Below are 18,826 nucleotides of genomic sequence, written 5' to 3'. Positions count from 1 at the left end.
TTCAGCAAGGCTTTTGACACTGTCACAACATCCTCACAGGCAAACTCAGGAAGTGTGGGTTGGATGAGTGGACAGTGAGGTGGATTGAGAACTGGCTGAACAGCATATTCCAGAGGGGTGTAATCGGGGCACAGGGTCCAGTAGGAGGCCTGTCACTAGTGGTGTCCCCCAGGGTTCAATACTGGGCCCGGTATTGTTTAACTTATTTATCAGTGACTTGAATGAAGGGTTTGATGCCTCCTCAGCAAGTTCACTGATGACACAAAGCTGGGGGGAGTGGCTGGTACCCCACAGTGCTCTGCAGCCCTTCAGAAGGACCTTGACAGATTGGAGAGATGGGCAGAGAGGAACTGTCTGAAATTCAACAAAGGAAAATGCAGGGTCCTGCACCTGGGGAAGAGTAACCTCATGCACCAGGACAGGCTGGGGGTCAACCTGCTGAAAAGCAGCTCTGTGGAGAAGGATCTGGGGGTCCTGGTGACAACAAGCTGTCCATGAGCCAGCAGTGTGCCCTGTGGCCAAGAAGGCCAGTGGTATCCCACAGTGCATTAGGGAGGTGATCCTGCCCCTCTGCCCAGCCCTGGTGAGGAGCATCTGGAGAGCTGTGTCCAGTTCTGGGCTCCTCAGTACAAGAGAGACATGGAGCTCCTGGAGTGGGTCCAGCAAAGGGCACCAAAGATGGAGCATGTCTATTACAAGGACAAGCTGAGGGAGCTGGGCCTGTTAAGCCTTGGGAAAAGATGACAGAGGGGACCTCATCAATGTCTATAAGTATCTGAAGAGAGGGTGCCAAGAGAATGGAGTCCAGCCCTTCTTGGTGGTGCTAAGCAATAGGACAAGAGGCACTGGGTACAAACTTATGCACAGGAAGTTCCAGCTGAACATGAGGAAGAACTTCATTACTGTGCGGGTGACCAAGCACTGGAACAGATTGCCCAGAGAGGTTCTGGAGTCTCTGTCACTGGAGATATTCATGTACCATCTGGATGCCATCCTGTGCAATGTGCTCTAGGATGGCCCTGCTTGAGCAGGGAGGTTGGAGCAGATGACCCACTGTGGTCCCTTCCAGCCTGACCCATTCTGTGATTCTGTGATTTTTGACTGAACTAGATTCAGTTGTGGCTCAAGAACAGTCTTCATTTTGATCTGATGAACGTTCTTCCCAAGCGCAGCTGACTGTCATTTCACTTGGAAGTTTGATTACCAAGATAACCGCAGGTGAAGGATATATATTTTTCTATCAGTATTAACAGTTACACCACTACTTGCATGCTAATAACTGAATTTGATTTTTAGTAAACAAGTCTTTTGATAATATTTTACTTGCAAGTTTGGCAACTTGCAGACAAGGATTTCATACTCCAAAGTAATTTAACCAAAATTTTGTATAAAAAAAATGAGCTTCCGCTTAAGTTTTTGTATAAATATTTATTAAATCCTTTGTCTTCTTAAGAAAATGTAGTCTTACACCTCTAAATGGTGTTGGCATTATACAGACATAAAATATGGAATAGGATATGAAGCAGCCTCTTAAAAATTGAAGTATGGCCTTCACTGATGATGCTTTGGTACATGAAATTTGTTCATGGCTAAAAATTCAGGAACTGAGGTATAGGAAAACTTTTTATTTACAAGTGTCTTTGAAGAGGAAGAAGGTCTGTAGATAAAATAAACTGACTAGCTAAAAACAAGGTCATCAAGGGGTTCCAAGGAGACATTTTACTCTGCAATGTCACTGTATGTGGGCATGTGTACCCAGTGGGAGCTAAAAAAGACTGTATAAAAATCACCTATTAGTACTGGAATTTTATGCTGTCAGTCTCTTCTTTAGCAGTAATAACTAGTATCTTCAGTGGTTGTAGGGCAAATAAAGCTACTAAAAATCAAGTTCTCATTTGATTTTTAAAATACTTGGGATAGTTCAAATCAGCAGTGAGAAAAATCTGTATAAGCACCTGTATAAGCAAATTTCTTGCAGTATTCTGACTGCTCTGTACTACCCATTTCGCACAAGTGAAGCAACATAAATCCATACAGAGAGAACATTTTGGGGATAAGGATGAATATACACAGCTAGAGCAAATTCAACATTGGAAACATCAATGGAATGAACTCCTGTGCTGTGTACAGCTTCTATTAAAGGTCTGACTTCAGAATATGGCATATGAATAGGAAATCCAGAGACCTGGGAGAAAGACAAAGGAAAAAAACATGTAAGAAGAATAGGTAAAGGCACCTGAATACATCATTTTAAAAATCTGTTTTACTGAGCATGGAAATTTATCTTTTCTATTGCTGACCTCAGGAGATGCAATAAAAAAAGCCTATTTTTTTGTATTTTAATACCACCTCCCTCTTTCACATATTCCAGGCAAACTTCTGACATTTTTCCTCTTTTATCTGGTTTAAGTTTGAAGTGAAGATGTTTAGAAACCACTAGAATAAAGTTATATTAATGACCACATACAGCAGAACTTCACTGCTTTTTGCCTCTTGGCTGGTTTTAAATCACTGTGTTCTCCTGGCTGAGGATTTGAGATGGCCAGTGTCTCCTGAGCAACAGGAACTGAAACCTCAACTCAATTTGGAACTGGCCCTAACTGTGTGCAGTGCTGTCACCACAGGTGTTCCACATGGAAAGCAGAAGGCCATTCCAACAGCCTGGAGGAAGAACACACAGCTACACCAGTGGCTGCAGTGAACACTTCAGAACGTTTTCTTCTGTCTTCAGAGAGTGAAGTAAAGAGTAGAAAACTGAAGAAAAGCATGTTTTTTGTGGGGGCTCCTGGACCTGTAAGTAGACAGTATGCAGCACAACTCAGCACCAGAGCCAGGTTCTTACTGACCCAACCAGCCCCCGAGCAGCTGGTGCTGGGAGACTGCACTCATGTTTATGTACTGACAGCAGTGGCTGCTGTGGTGCAGCAGTAAAACCAGAACAATGCAGCCAATTTACCTTTACATTCTTGATTTTATGTTCAGGAAAAAGTTTTTATCTTAAACATTACAGAGAAATAAAACAGATCATCACTCCTTTCATTCTGTAAATATTACATAGGTATAAAAGCTCCTGCGAATTTTGATAGTAGAAGAAATAAATAGCCCAGGATGCTCTTCTATACCATGGAGTGGCGATTTAAATCCTAGGGATTTAAATTCTTGTACTCTGCACAAGCCATTTATGTTCACAGCTGTACCCTGTAATCTCCCAGCTGTTTTTGCAGCTCTGCCTGATGATCATCTTCTACATCTTTGCCTTGGTTTTGTTCCAGCAGCGGCAAGAAGTTACGTAGGGTAGAGGTACAATATCTGTTCCAACGAGTTGGGCGTGTTGGTCTCCATTCCATAATCTTATCTTTTAATATTTTTTCAATCCTGCAATAAGATAGACTGATTATTACAATTCTAGTATTTATTGGACATCTGAGCTGATCTCCCTTGGCAGACAGTACAGGTTCTGGGGACCATAAATGACCTTAGTTAAACTTGCTGCTGACTAGAAATGCAGAAAAGCAATTCCAACACAACTGTGTGGTGCCTGCATGGTCAGTGCCTGCATGAAGGCCAGGGGCTTACAACCCTCCTCTCATCCCTCCACAGCATTTTGCTCATTGGGAAATGGTAGAGGAATGATTGATCAGTTCTTTCTATCTGGCAATCCCTATTAAAGACGGAGAGTTAAAAAAAACCCCTAGAATGGTAGCTTCTGATTTTTTTAGGCCATTCTCAATTCCTAGCATTCAAAGCAGGTTTTTTAGGACCTAGGTGTGAATATGCTTTAGTATCAGCACTGACAGCATTTGTTTTGGAGGTAGAATTACCTGCTCTGTAGTTCCACTGCAGCAGCCTTATCTGAATGCTGATAAACTAATTCTTCAGGCTAGCAATAAATGAAACAAATATTAAAATGTGCAGTTTATTCTAGCTGTACAACAGTGTAACTTCACTGTTCACTTGTATTTCTGTCTTGATGATGCCCACAAGAATTGACAATTATATTGAAATAATTATTCCTTAGTAGAGACATGATAAAAAAAATTAACGAGATATTTGTGTGTAATGCTGCATTTGTTTTTTTTCTCCAGTAAACTTCAAGAGCATACACCTTTGATAACTACAGAAATTTCTGGTTTCTTAATAAGGATGTTCACACAGCTTAAAAAAAAATGCCTTCTTAGCCATAAGAAAAAGTTGACATTTTCTTTATAATACCAAGCTACTACTTTAGATAGGTTTGTGTTAAAGATTTGTCCCATTTACTTCACTGTTATCCTGAGATCTTACATGGACAGTTAGAGGCCAAGAGCATTCATTCTGTATAAAACAAACTTTTTGCAGTATTCCTGCTTTCATTTTTTTGAAAGCATAACTGGGAAATCTTTGTAAAAACCAGTGATATTACATAAATATACTTAAGCATATAAGTCCAAAGAACTTACTGTCTCCTTCTTTATACCAAGTCTGTGATGTCTCAAACCCTCAAATTGAGTTAGCATAGATCCATCAATACCTGAATGCTGCTGAGACCAGGGAATGGCAAACTTCTTGAAAAGAAAGACTTCCAGTGTTTTGGTTTGCTGACATCAAAATTTATCCTTACAGGGGAATCATATTCTTGAATATTGAACCAAATCTACAAGAATGCAAATTTGTTATAACTTTCAGCATATAATCACAACTATGGAACACATTCCACTTACATAGCAATAAAATACCATATAATGTTAACCTCCTGTAGCAATTTCTTCTGCTGTTTTGCCTGCTGCAAAAGTCTTTTCTGAATTCTGATTAAATTCAGCGGCTCAGTGCCGCTGAGGCTGTGATGCCTGGTAGCTGCTGCACCCCAGCACCATTGCTATTTTAGGCTTATCTTGCAGAATGCAAGCAGGTGTTGTAGACACACACAGCTCCTATGTGTATTTTGTCACCAAGTGGAACCCATGTCTTGCACTCCCCTTCTTTACAGACATCCTTTTTGGTCTGTGGGCCTAGCCCAAAGCACACAAGCATGGTAGGATTCTTGTTTAAACAATCTCTAAATAGCTACTGCTAAGGCTGCAAAATGTACCAGGAATTAATATGTAAATACTAATCAATATGTGTAACCTTTTGTAGCTGATGTTTCTGTGTAGAGCCTTCTGGGACACAACCCAGCGGGTGCTGCCCCACTTGGATATGAAGTGGCTCTGCTGGTGGAACCTGCTCAGAGTCACAAGTAGGTTGGAGTTGGTTGCCCTGAAAGATGTTGCACTCTGCAGGTTCAAGGTTAGCTGATCAGGTTGTCAGTCTTTAGTTGCTTCTTCCAGCAATTAACAAATGGCTACATTTTTCTTAACGGTAGGTTTAGTACTGCTTAAAAAAACCCCAAACAACTTGACCACTCCCCAAAATGCTTTCAGGGAAAAAACTGACACTTTTAAAATAAATGTACTTTAGAATATTAAATTCTCATCCAAAGTCGTGATCTGTGTTTAGAATAAAATACCAGAAGATTAAAATCCAAAATAAAACTCATAATGCATGGCATTCCAAAAAAACCGAGGAGCAAACTTTGAAACTCAACTTCCAGTTCTCATTCAAATAAAACCTGGGGTTCTTATTTAAGCTCGCCTTCTGTTTCCTCATTTTCAAGACTTTCACACATCTTTCTACCTCACTATCATGTCCCTGTTTATCTCCCCAGAAGCTGTGAGGTCTGGCTTCCAGCAAAGTCAGGGAATGCTGCTGGCAGGACAGTGCCCAGGGTTTCTGTCCCTCCGAGCACAGACTCAGCTCCACCACAGTCTGTGGCCTTTTGTCCACCTGCCCTGAGCTGCACAGTTCTTGCGATCTCTCCTCTCTCCCCCCACGATCTCGGAGGGTTTCCAGCCACACAATGAATAATATATTGTAAATGTGCACTAGTATGACTTGTGTATTTGCAAATAAATGGGAGGATTTCATGCCAGGCAGAAAATCAATATAGTTCTTGTGCCTTGTGGTGCCAGCTCTCTGTTGTGCGCATTGAACCATCCAGGCTGTGCCCACTGTTACATGGGCAACTCAAGTGACTCCTTGTAATATCCTTTATTGCTCATTTTTCAGTTACATTTCAACTGCAAAGTATTATCTTTGAGAAATGACTACTCCCCACCTAAACCATGGTAATCTTAAGATATCCAAGTTGGGAAACATGTAAGTAAAACCCAATAATGAAAATTATATTAACGGATGTCTTGATCCATCTAAATTGTGATTAAAAAATATTTTTAATTTTAAAGTAGCTGAAAAACCTACTTAAGATTGAATAAAATCACTAATAATGTGATAGCTTAACTACAGTTTCAATGATGAACAAATCATGCATAAGGTAAAAAAAAGTTATTTACACTTATGTGTATAGAAATGTGACAAGACTGGGTACACTTACATTATCAGAGCTGATCAGACAGTACACATTTTGTAAGGGGCAGAAAGTATCATACTGCCCATAAAAACATCCGGTACTGGGATTCCAAATTACATACTGACTTTGTTCCAAAGTTAATACATATGCAGTTGGTCCCTAGGAAAGAAATAAAAAGTATGAGAAAGATGTTTGAAAACTGGCTGCAAAGACAATATGCTTTGTATTCTCTGGAATACTATATTTTTACTATTAAGGTTAAGACTGCTTTTTGGGGCAAAGTGCTTGGAAGAATTTACAGGTTCATTACAGTTCAACACTTACATAAAAATGTGCTCTTTGTTATGTGGCAGAGAAATATTGGACATACACAGCCCACAAGTTAAGGTCAAATCAAGGGTTAGAGATGCTTGATACTGTATTATGAGGACAACAGCTACTACCAGTTTAAGCATGGAAACATGGGTTCAGGAAAAAACCCCAGACAATATTTATAATAAGATATACTTTCAATTTTTTATTTTCTTCTCTGAAAAGAATCAGTTCCCAGCACCAATGTTTAGATAATATCCTGGACAAACATCCCGGCAAGAAACAACTATCTATTGGTGGGAATCAAAGACTTCACAGAATACAAGTTAATACTCAGGCTGAATGAAAACATCTCTTACCTCAGGAATGGCATTTCCAATGATAAGCCAGGCTTTTTTCCCCATACCAAGAAAATAATTACACAAGAGCACAGCGTGTTCTTCCTCATCACCCGCCAGAAGATAAAGAAATTGCTAATTGAGGTATTAAAAAAAAAGAGTCTTTGTAGGCAGTTATCAACTTACAACATTTGATAATTTTTTTTAACACTTCTGAAGCAAGCAGTCCCCTCAGATCTTTGCAACTGATCTTTGCATTGGTCACTGCTTCAACACACAGGATGAAGAGTGAATGCTGTGAAAATACATGAGATCTGAGATTTTATCACAAGAACCAGGGTCCTTGTCTTTTTTAGAATGACAATTTTTCAGAAAAGTTCTGAGATGATAAAAACTTAATCTATGATCAACAGCGTCTGCTATTATTTTATAAGTGACAGGATTTATGTGACAGAGAGGGCTAAATATCCCATTATTGCTGACACTACATGCAATGTTTTTGCTACAGTTCCTTGGAATGACAATGATCTATTTTAAGACTAGTTGTAAAGTCTACATCAGTCAGCATCCTTTCACCTGTGCATGACTAGCCATTATGGTTTATAACAGAAAAAACAGGAGATGTTTTAAAGCCCTAAGTATTCCCAGCTAATTGCAACATATCAAATATAAAATTTTTGGCTCACATCAGAATGAACAGCTTTTCTCAAGCTTTGGTCCTTGTTCTTTGAAATAAATGGCTCAAAGAAAAATAGTCCTCGCAATAACAGAATCACAGAATAATTTGGGTCTGAAGGGACCTCAGGAACTCATCTAGTACAACCTCCCCCTGAAAACGGGCTGCTAGGATGTTACATCCCATTCAAGAGGATAAAGAACTTCTGTTTAATGCATTGCTTACGTCTGATGTACTCCATAAATCACAAATTCCAGCAAATGACACAGTATCTGGCAAAAAAGGAATCAAAGCAACATATCGAGCCACCAATTCCTGCAAGAAAACAAAAGAAAGCAAGTCACCCCTTCAATTCACAACACTACTGTAGTATTATACCAGACATGAAGAATACTGCTGTTTCCACAGATATCAATGACAAAACACAGTAAGCTCATTACAGTAGCAGCTAGCTCATTTTAGAACTTGTATCAAAGACTGATATGATTTACTCCCATTGAGGTTTGTCATAATGCTTTGTCTTTTAAAAGATAATACTCATTATTTTTCCTATCTTTTTTCACCAAGAAGACAAATGTTATTTTACAACATCATTACAGTTAGACTTACTGCGTGTAACACCTAGTCCTTACTACTTTATTTTGCATGTTTAGTTTTTCCTTTACAAAAGGCGTAGCTGTACAGAAGACACACAGAGCTGGGATGTGCTTATGTGCAAGTGCACAGGCAAACACATACTTATCTTGAAACCTGTATCCCAGACTTTACTATCTTTTTTAAGTACTTACTGCTGCTGTGTGAGATCTATTTGGGACGGCATCAAGAAGCTCCTGTGGTGGATTCAGAGGTTTGATATATCTGGTAATAAAAACTGTCTTCCCATCGAGGTCAATTACAGTTGTTAGGCACTGGCGGCTTGGAAACTTTGATGTACATTCAGCTTCATATTTTTCTGCTGCCTGGAGCAGTTTCTCATCTTCTTGGGTATCAAACTTCAAAAGACAGTAGAATTTATACAGAACCAGTTTTATTTACAGTTTGGACTTCAGTCTTTACTATATTCAGCCTTAATTCACCATCTACAGGAGCATAAAAGGAGCGTTAAATTCTTTCCTAATAGCATTTTGAACTTGCCTTCTAGAATAGAGTTTTGCTTACAGACATGTAGGAAAGGTCAAGGCAATAGAAAATCAGACAATTTGCATTTTTTTGCATTTAATGAATGCCCATAATGACCTATATCTATAATACTTACCTATATCTATATTAAGCTGGCTTTATTAAAGCACTGAAAAATGTAGCAGAAGTTATGGCCAAGTAAAACTGTGGGGATGAATATGTAACAACACATATTAATTCAAAGGTAAACAATAGCACTCCATTAAAACCACAACTGAGGTTATGACAACCCTATGCAATGCCAAAATATTTGCAGAGAAGGTTCAAGTGATTTTTAGATGAATCCTTATAATTCAGACTTGTCTAAAACGTTAACATTTTTAGATGAGATTTTTCACAAGCAAATGTAGGACTCAAAAGCACATATTAATTATATAACAATGACAATTATTTCCTCATGTGTTACCTAAGATGTCATCTTTTAAAGGTATTAGGATCAGTCAAAATAGTATTTTTCATCTACTTAGAACTCCCTGTATACTTCTAGTGGTGCTGAGAATTAAAGCTCATCCTTCATAATACTTTTGTTCAAAATAAACCACTTTTTGTCATTTGTTACCCTTCTTCTCAAGCTAAGCTGAGGTGGAACAGCTGAACCTCCAGGTCAGCAGAGAAAGCACACAGTGGTGATTCTTCTCAACCATAATTAACAGCAGAAAAGTACAGCCTCTGGCACTTTGTAAACTTAAATGTAGCAATTCACTGCAAATATTGCTGGCAAATAAACAATTACTGTGTCAGAGTCAAGAAACACAAAGTGCAAAAAGACGGCTGAAAGACTTGGCACAAACCCAATCTAAATCTTTAACAGGGAACAACAGGAGTATCTCAACAGATTTATTAATATTGTACCTTCTTAAGCATTTCATTCATCTACATAGAGGTTCAGGAAGCAGAGCAGGAAAGAGAGGAAAAATAAGTAAAGAAACAAAAACGGTATCATAAAATTAAAAGTATGCTTAGCATCCTAAAACAGTACATAAGCATTTCAAATTTAACTACAGGTCAGGAATAGAAAGAAAGAATGGCAAATTAATTAGTTTGTTAATTAATTAGTCTTTGTCATCAAAAACTGAGTATCAAATTGCATCTCTGCAAGAAATTCGGAACATTTGCTCTTCATTTAAAGATATCAAGATTCAAAACATATACTGCATAATATTTTACAATAATTTCACCCCTTATTTGAATTTCTATGATTTTTATTTTGAAACAGTATTAGAGGCAGGTCTTTCTAGAAACAGAGATATGTTACCTTACAAATTCAGCACTTTTTTTTTCCCAGCAACTAATTACTACATGTGAAGATTAAGACTATGAAACTCTTCAATAAGTTGTTATCTATTAAAGGTACTTCAAGGCTGTTAAGTTTATATTTATGGTGTTGAGTCCTAGTAAAAATGTTATCATTCAAACTAATTAACTTTAAAAGGCATCTATGAATGCACTTTATTAATATTCTGGATATTTTGCACTGGATAGTTTCCAAGGCTATGATTTTAACAGGAAAAAGGGGTTTTAGAAGGCATCATACAATTTTATATTTCTTCTGTGAAAGAAATTATGATAGACATTTCTCTCCAGTTACTCTCGTGTTTCTAATAAATGACCAGTGTAGCACTGAATTGGAAATAAATGAACTGCTGCTGTTCGTGCATGAAAAACACACATCCTTGATGTATGGATCTCAAAATTATTGCCTCCTGTTACATAAACTAGCAAGCAGTGTATGCATTTTAACTACATATTATTGTTGTTAGTGTAAGACACGTCTGGTTTAGTCACATAACTGAAAAAAATAACAGCTGCTGTTTAGAAATTATTATCTTCAAGATCTGGAGGCATGCATGAAGCCATAAATAATAAATCCTATATTTGAACAGAAGCAAGAAAATACTCTTTGCATCTGCCACCTCCTTTTTGTACACTGTTCACAAACACTCACATGAATACTTTATTGTTTACAAAAATACATGGAAAAACTATATGCTCACAGATAATGAATGCAAATTTGCTTTCCATTAACAGTGGGACCAGATACCTGGTCAAAGTGACCTCTAATGCATTAAATGTACATCTCACCTAATGGTGCATCCAATTAAATTGAACTGGGCTAAAAATTTTGAAATAAACCAGTCTGAATTTGTATCAATGCACTCCTGTACTGGCATTCATGTCCTCTGGTACACGAAGCATTCCTATTTATATGCATCTCAAGAACTGCACCACTGGAAACAAAGAGCGAGAGTATGATGAATTACTGATTAGTTACCTTCTCTCTGACAGACTCTCCAGGAATGAGCTGTGGTTCAATGGTAATAAACAGTGTTATATATGAGCCCTCGCTCAGATTTCGCACAGAGTCGTAACCCCTCTCCATTCCCAGGTTCTTTTCCTTGCTGTACCCAAGGAGGACTGGTGGAATATTGACCTTAAACGTACCATCAATCTACAACAATACAGAGAAATACTTCTCATTAGAAGCAAGAAAGCAAAAGTTCCTTCTCACATACATTTGCTACTTGTGTTCAAATATTTTATTCTTTTGATTATTACTCTGAATTACAAAACAATAAAATAAGAGAATATGACATTTATGTTGATTAACTGTGGTGAAAACATGAGACACCTCATTGTTAAATGTATTAATTACAACTGGATTTCAGCCTCTCCTGCATATTACAAACACTAATGTTCAATGAAATGGAAATCATACACAGTACATAGAGTACCAGCCTTAAACTATTTTTCTTTCTAACAGCAAACTCTATATGGCTCTGTTTACCCAAAAAAAGACAAAATGGCAAAATACAGGTTGCAGGACTGCGCTTCTGCAGGCAGCATCACACCAACAGGCCTTTGCCTATGCGTGATGTGGGAATGGTGCTCTAGCATCTCACAGATGGGCTCCTTCCACGCAGAAGCTGCTGATGCTTCTTGGGTGCAACTGGAACTGGGCCCATTCAGCCAACTTCCCCATGGAAGTGCTCGTACAGGCTCACCAGCCCCTTGCACCTCCTCTACCACCACAAACAGAGAATAAGGTCTTTCTGAAAGGTTGTGTGAGACAAGAGATGGCAGGCCCCACACTTGCTTGGGCAGGTTTCAACAGTGGAAGTACACAGCTTTAAGAGAAAAGCAAAAAAATTAACCTCCTGATTTGTACAGAATTCAGGTAACTGCCACCAGAAAGGATATCTTCAGTGGATGCGGAAAATGAACAGATGACTCACCTGAGATGGCTCATCAAACATTTAAGAACAAAATTAAGTTTTGATAGGAGAAAACTCTAAATAAATCACTCAGAATTTCTGCTGCAGTATACTAGAACGGGATGATGAAATGCTTCATTTGATACTGAAATTTAATTGCTGATGCACCTTGATATAACCACTGGGCTTATTATGCTTTTTCCGTAAGAAATCCTGTTCAAATGAAAAGAATCTCTACTGCTGGGAAGATCTATACAGGCACTCACACTATGCTTAGGGAATCAAAAGCTGCAACACCTCCTCACAGAGAGACAGGAGTACATCTGACAGGAATTTTGGAGCTACTCTGGTTCTACAACAGGAAGACCAACAAGAAGAATGAAGAACAGAGGTTGACATCAGCATGGGGAATCCTCAAAGATGGATTATTGGCTACGTCCTTCAATATGTATTGGTTAGCACTCTGTTAAAATGTCTAAGTCTGCCTGTTAAGTCTCTCAGGACTGTGAGCAGACACACTTCTCAGGCAAATTTGATTAATTCATGGAACAATTCCCCAAAAATGAGTATTGGATCTTCTTCTTTCTTGTTTGTTGACTTATAGCAACAGTGGTCACATTATGTGACATTGTCTGCACAGGATGGCCAAAGACTTATGAAAAGACCTTCTTGCTACTTAATCTTCCCTGAAGTCAATGAAAGCTTCATTCTACAGGGCACCACAACCCTCAAACAGATAATTTAATTGATTAACTTCCCAAGCTGAAGAGAGCATATTATTAAATTTTCTAGCAGAAGCAAGTGGACTAGCCCTGGTTAGACATACACTGTCCAAAATCTGTCAGCAATGAAAAATACCATGCTTTCTTGACTCCCATGACAATTACATTCTGTTATGCCTTGCACACAATCCAAGAAAACCACTTTGATCTCCAAGTCCTGCACTTCAATGAGACTCCCATAGACTTACCCTCCAAGCAAAGAATCCAGGAAGCTCACAGTATGCCTTAAATCACTCAAGCTTCTGAGAAGTGCCCCATATACCCAGAGAAGAGCAAATTAATGTGTCATTAGGAATGTAACTGATGTCTCAGTTTCTTACTTCATGAAGATTCTGACTTCTGTGATATGATGACTTGAACTACACACAAAAGGAACTGCCCTGTAGAAAAAGTCCTGCAGCAAGATTACAATATGACAGGACTATCAATGGAAAGAATTCGTTTCCTTAAACTAAGTCTAGGATGGGAAGCTGGACAAAAAATGCCTTTCCTGTGTGAACAACTACATGTTTTACTATTACTCCCATGACTAATTGTTGATATTTCATGAGAAAGCTTCTCTCGAAAAGGTCTAAAAATGAAGTAAAGAAGGGGTTGGGAGAGGCAAAGGTGAAAATCTGGTGATTCACAGAAAGTATGAGAAAAAAGTTCGGTCAACTTTCCTATCACCTATCTAGGTGATATTTCTATTCCTGGTTCATCTACCTAAGCTGTGCAATACCAGAGATCCCAAAAGCCACTGAGAAAACCATCTAAAAAGTCTGCACTTTTAACCTCATTACTGAAGGATGCCAGGCTGCATTGTCACTGTAGAGTATGTTTTGTTTATCTCTTCTCCCTTCAAAACGATGAACTTACAGACAAATGATCACCAAATTTGTCAAAAACCTCAGTAGTTTCAAACGATTTTCATAAAATTTTTTCACTTTCAAACAATTCCATAAAAATAAACTAACAAGTACAGAGAACATCATTAAATCGGAAATCCATTCCCAGCCACTTTCCATTGTCCAGTTCTGTACTTTAAGAGCTTTACTCCCAGTAAAAACACTTACCCTCGCTTGAAAATATATGGTAGTAAATGGAATCTTAACACATCCCAGCCAGTGTCTCTCAATACGAGTGTGGATTCCACTACCTCTTTCACGATCATCCTATTAAAAAGTTGCCCAACATAACACTTTGTGAGATAGGTTCATTTCCTTTAATCAACAATTTAATCAAGTCATTAATAAAAGTTCTGTATTAATATTATTTACTCTAAGTATCAATTCCATTACAAGTACAGCAGTTATTGTTCTGCATGCCTTTCAAGCATGCCGAGTCTGCAAACATACAGGAACGTCACAGTCCATGATACAATGTGTTTCCACTCCAGGGTTCAAGTCATATATAACCTCTGATGGAGGACTCAGAACTCTGAAAAGGAGTGCACAAGAGCCTTAGACAAGGTAAAGAAGCTCTGGTCCTCTAATGAAATATTTTATTAGTACTGAGAAAAGCTTTTCGAAGGTAAAACTGTTTGAAAATCCAACTACACCCTGTGGAATGGAAACATTGTTTTCACGTGTACTGCCTACCAGAGATTTCCAAATCTTGTATGATCAGCCTAGAAGTTATTTAAAAAAATTTCTCTAGAGGCAAGAGAGACATACAAGTTTCAAGAGTGTACTTTTTTCTCTTCTGCTTCATCAAATATAATTTCATTTTTGAGGACAGAATTCTGGTGAAATTTGTGCATTATTTATTTTGGGTTATATTTTCAAGAATGTTGAGTGCTGCTATTTTTGTGTATGCTGAATTAACTAGGAAAGCTTTCCCTGGTTTCAGCAAGGGAAGGAGTTATGTCAACACTGAGAGCTTACAAAAATTTCTTGTTCCTAGTACTTGCAATTTTTATCTCATTTAAAAAAAATAATGTATACAATCTCAAGATGGTTGGTTGGTTTTATTGGGGTTTTTTGTTTCTTGTTTTCTGGTTTTTTTCATTTCACTAAATACCTTGTAAAACAGGATGAGACAGAGCATAAAAAGATAGCTGATAATAAGTACAGGAGCTGGGATCATTCATCTGGAATTTAGTAAAAAATTCTGATTAAGGTTAAGAATAGAATTCAGATTACAATTCATGTTACTTCTCAATTTTAGTATCTCCAATTTCATTAAATAGGAATAAAATATATTACATACATGTGTTCAACTCTAGCAGCAGTTCATATAGAACAAGCTTAATTTGTACAAAGGTTAACACTGTAAAGATTACTCCCTCTAACAACCTTGCAATATTGACTAGATAAAAATCATAATGAATGACAAAATAGAGAAAAGAGAGGCACAGGAAGTGCCTCAGAAAGTTATTACATGGAAAAGTCTTGTTCTGTCAACTTCAAAAAGCTCACAATATTCTGTAATGTATGCTGTCCCTCAATTATGAACTCACCTCTACAGCATCATGAAGTACTTCATCAAAAACATTAATGAAGATTTCATCTTTCACTGCCTGCAAACTGTGGGTGCTGTAGTCACCATTAGGAGCTCTGAAAAGGTTAAATAAACCAAAAAAGTTATTCGAACAGTACAGGAAAATGTGAATAAATTTGCAAATGAAATTATTGTTATTCAAAAATTGGTTTCATTTTGCAATACCTAAATGGAAGCTCAAGTTCCTCGTTCCAGTTGGGGTTTGGACCTTCTGCTGTTGTTGTCCGGCAAACTGTTCTTTGAAAAGAAACTTCTACAAAAGGACGGACCAAAACCTACAGAGACCAAAACAAAGGAAACAGACCTCTGTAGAAATTCATCAAAACACATTCAGTTACACATTTCATGTATTTAGAAAAATAAACATATACTTTGTGGAGATCAGGCTGGTTCAGCCCAGACATAACTTTAATACACCTTAAATATTGCAATTCCCTGGCTTCTAAGCATTTATGGACCTTTTAAAAATATTTTATATGCTAACATTTCCAAAAGTTTATGTGTATTCAGAATACCTGACATATTTATATACACTGGCAAAACCACATTTTCTCCTGAGAGCAGAAAAGCTACAGGCTATCTACTCAAGGAAGGTAACTGAAACCGAACATGTGATCCGGACACCAGAGGAAAAAAGTGCACTTGTATCCTCTTATCTGTAATCCAAGAAGCCTATTGCTACAATCCTAGTTGTCCCTGAAACTGGCTCCTATGACAAACAAGCAACTTCTACTAGACAAAACAAACCCCTAATGTGATTAAAAATGCCTTCATTAACATTCAACTGCATGTGGTAGAACCTTATCTGCAATAGAAGGAAAACCATAAGAAAAACAGGAAAAAAACCTTGAAGGTCTTCCATCTTCATTCAGAAGAATGCTGAATTTAGTTCTAAATAGCAAGCAACTGTAATTTCAGTGTCAGCCATGGGAATGCATGTGCTGATTTAGACTAAGAGTGTACTGGACCCAAAATGCAGGCTGTGAAAATGGCCAGCAGCCAACACAAACAGAAGAGTAAGAACTGAGCAGGCATGTATGATATTTTTTCCTATTACTCTCCTAGGCTTCAAACGTTTTCAGATGAAAGACTTCCATAAGTCTGTAATGATTTTTCTATTTAGCAGCTCCCCATGGATCATTCTTCCAAATACTTGTCCAATACTCACTTCAACACAAACAAACCTCTTTTGTCCACAATACCCATAAGCAACTTCTCTGGGCACCAACCAACTGCTGCATGAAGAATCACAACCTTCTGTTTGTTTTGAACCTAACTCCTACCAGTTTAATTTGACAATCCCTCATGTCTGTACTTACAGAGCCAGGAAATAATCAATCCCTATCCAGTCTCTATATGACTCATGATTTTGTGCCTTTCTACTATATTCCTCCTCCTCTACTTGTAATCATTGGTGTTCTGGCTGAAAGCCCCATCATTTTTCACTGAACAGTTACCATTCTGTGTATCTGACATCCTCATCACCCTTCTCTGAACCTTTTGTGGCTTTACTCTCTTTCTGGAGATCAAGGAAGGAGTGGGCAAGCCAACCTCACCAATAAGATACCTTTCTGATGGTGCAAGTTAGTGTCTGTGGAACAGAGGAACGCTCACAACCTCACAGAAAATGTTAGTTTTGTAATATACCTGGTTGAATGCCCAGTCTGGGCTACTGGCTGGACTCTGAGCTGACGGAGAGGCTGCAAACATCTCATTAAAGGACCTTGAAGATTTCGATGGTTGTTGAAGTTTGCTACAGGAGGAAACACACAACAGCAAGCAGGAAAGACAGAAAATTCATTACAAAATATGAATCTCTCACATTCTGTATTAGCCATATATTTTTACCTTGGGTAGATATTTATTTGATCAAATAACACAAAAAGAACGCCAGAAAGGGGTATTCAGTGTATAGTTCTAGCAAGCAAGAGAGGGCTTTCTGCCTGAAGGCACTCTTTTCTGAAGAGCTTACCAACCCCAGACTTTTTTTCTGCCTCCCCCATGTAATCTCTTTGAGCTACAAGTTTTTAAGTTCAAGTAGTTGAATCCCCACAGAATTCATAAATAGTGTAGACTTCATGGTCTTTAGGCAAGGCCTTTATGGTAAAATTGAATCCATATGAATATTACAGATTTGGCAACTCATGAGTGAAATAAAAGAAAATAAATATTAAAATGTTTACTTTCATACTGTTTCCACATAACATTTTTTTTGTAATAGCACCACATTAAGAGATTATAAAAGAATAACTATTCATATGGTAAACAGCTCAAAATAAGAGATCATATAATGCAAAAAGATTAGGAGGGGTTTTAATTCTTTTTGTAAAACTGCTAATGAATTGAAATTTTCATCTTCTTTTTCCTGTCCACATGTTTCTAATATGAATTGCTTTTCTCAGTATCAACTTATTTACAGAAATCCAACAGAATCTCTATTATAGTAAAAGATAAAACAGCAGAAGACACTAAATTCTGTAATTGGCCACCTTGAAAATACCTTGGAGTTAAATGCAAGGTGTATTCATACTGGGGGAGAAAGAACACTGCACTAATACATTGCTTCTGGAACTGAACCACACTGTTCAGAACTCCAGTGTCTGTACATGACACAGCATCACGCAGTGCAGGCATTGCCTTAATGTACCTGAAGGTAAAGGTCACCTTCAAAATTAGTCAGAACCACACTAGGCTCAGTCTATTAACTTAAACAAACAGTTCATCAAGGAGACCAACATGCTACACTCAGGAGGCAAAGACAGTATTTCACCATGAAGAACTGGATTTTTTTAAATACTTGTTAAGAGATTATGAATTAAAAATTGCCCTGAGTATAATGAAGAGATTTGCTTAAGGTATAATTCATCTGATATTACCAGAGTTATAATGTTGTCAAAGCTGCAACTTATCTTTCAGACAGCTTTTTCATCAAGCAGATTAACACAGTTTCTGGTAAAACTTGTCTTGAATTTAGCAACTACTGAAAAATGATCATATTATTCTACAAACTTACAAAATATCAGTTATTTATCATGATTAATAAAAAGACAAATGTATGTTTTTATCATGAGAATCAAAACAAAACACATATGGCTGAATTGCAAAATCAGTTTCTTCAGCTGTCCTCAAACCAGCAGAAACCAGAAATGAATCTGTACTGGAAACAGGCATTTAAACATACCTCATCACTGTTTTTCTCACTGGAATATCATAAGCTCTAATGATGTTCACTAACAGTTTTATGTCTCCATCTGACAAATTCTGTGCTGTGACCTTCTTCCTTTCTTTTCTTCTTGGCCTTAATGGACGTTTTGGCTCTGCCAGTTTGAAGAGGCCAAGTCCCAAAATGCTAATAATCATAAAACAGATATTCAGTCAGTTTTGCACAAAATCCAGCATTCTAATGTCTCCATGACACACATGAAAATTATGCACTAACAGAAAAAGGAAATATATGCTCT

At 37.7% G+C, this 18,826-nt stretch overlaps 1 protein-coding gene across 8 annotated transcripts in view; it reads right to left on the bottom strand.

Moving 5' to 3' along the window:
• Window positions 1–1,408: 1,408 nt before the first annotated feature.
• CC2D2A (coiled-coil and C2 domain containing 2A) overlaps window positions 1,409–18,826 on the bottom strand; it is a 56,113-nt gene continuing 38,695 nt past the window's right edge. For 3 of the 8 annotated variants that reach the window (XM_039383556.1, XM_039383557.1, XM_027729456.2), the window contains exons 21-35: window positions 18,547–18,714; window positions 17,013–17,118; window positions 15,531–15,640; window positions 15,325–15,421; window positions 13,940–14,038; window positions 11,163–11,339; window positions 9,743–9,763; window positions 8,500–8,703; window positions 7,937–8,026; window positions 7,057–7,170; window positions 6,410–6,544; window positions 4,511–4,633; window positions 3,822–3,880; window positions 3,198–3,375; window positions 1,409–2,185 (exon numbers count right to left, since the gene is read on the bottom strand). In XM_039383556.1, the coding sequence (XP_039239490.1) occupies window positions 1,997–2,185; window positions 3,198–3,375; window positions 3,822–3,880; window positions 4,511–4,633; window positions 6,410–6,544; window positions 7,057–7,170; window positions 7,937–8,026; window positions 8,500–8,703; window positions 9,743–9,763; window positions 11,163–11,339; window positions 13,940–14,038; window positions 15,325–15,421; window positions 15,531–15,640; window positions 17,013–17,118; window positions 18,547–18,714 (1,870 nt within the window). In that variant the 3' untranslated portion in view covers window positions 1,409–1,996. Of the gene's footprint in view, window positions 2,186–3,197; window positions 3,376–3,821; window positions 3,881–4,510; window positions 4,634–6,409; window positions 6,545–7,056; window positions 7,171–7,936; window positions 8,027–8,499; window positions 9,035–9,742; window positions 9,764–11,162; window positions 11,340–13,939; window positions 14,039–15,324; window positions 15,422–15,530; window positions 15,641–17,012; window positions 17,119–18,546; window positions 18,715–18,826 lie in introns of those variants that run through there. The other 5 variants (XM_027729457.2, XM_039383559.1, XM_039383562.1 and 2 more) reach the window with 5 other exon arrangements.

The sequence above is a fragment of the Pipra filicauda genome, unplaced genomic scaffold (assembly GCF_003945595.2).
Source record: "Pipra filicauda isolate LSUMZ 115617 unplaced genomic scaffold, ASM394559v2 scaffold316_size853178_pilon, whole genome shotgun sequence".
NCBI classification, from domain to species: Eukaryota; Metazoa; Chordata; class Aves; order Passeriformes; family Pipridae; genus Pipra; species Pipra filicauda.
The sequence above is the reverse complement of the archived record's forward strand: the minus strand, read 5'-3'. Positions and strand labels throughout refer to the sequence as shown.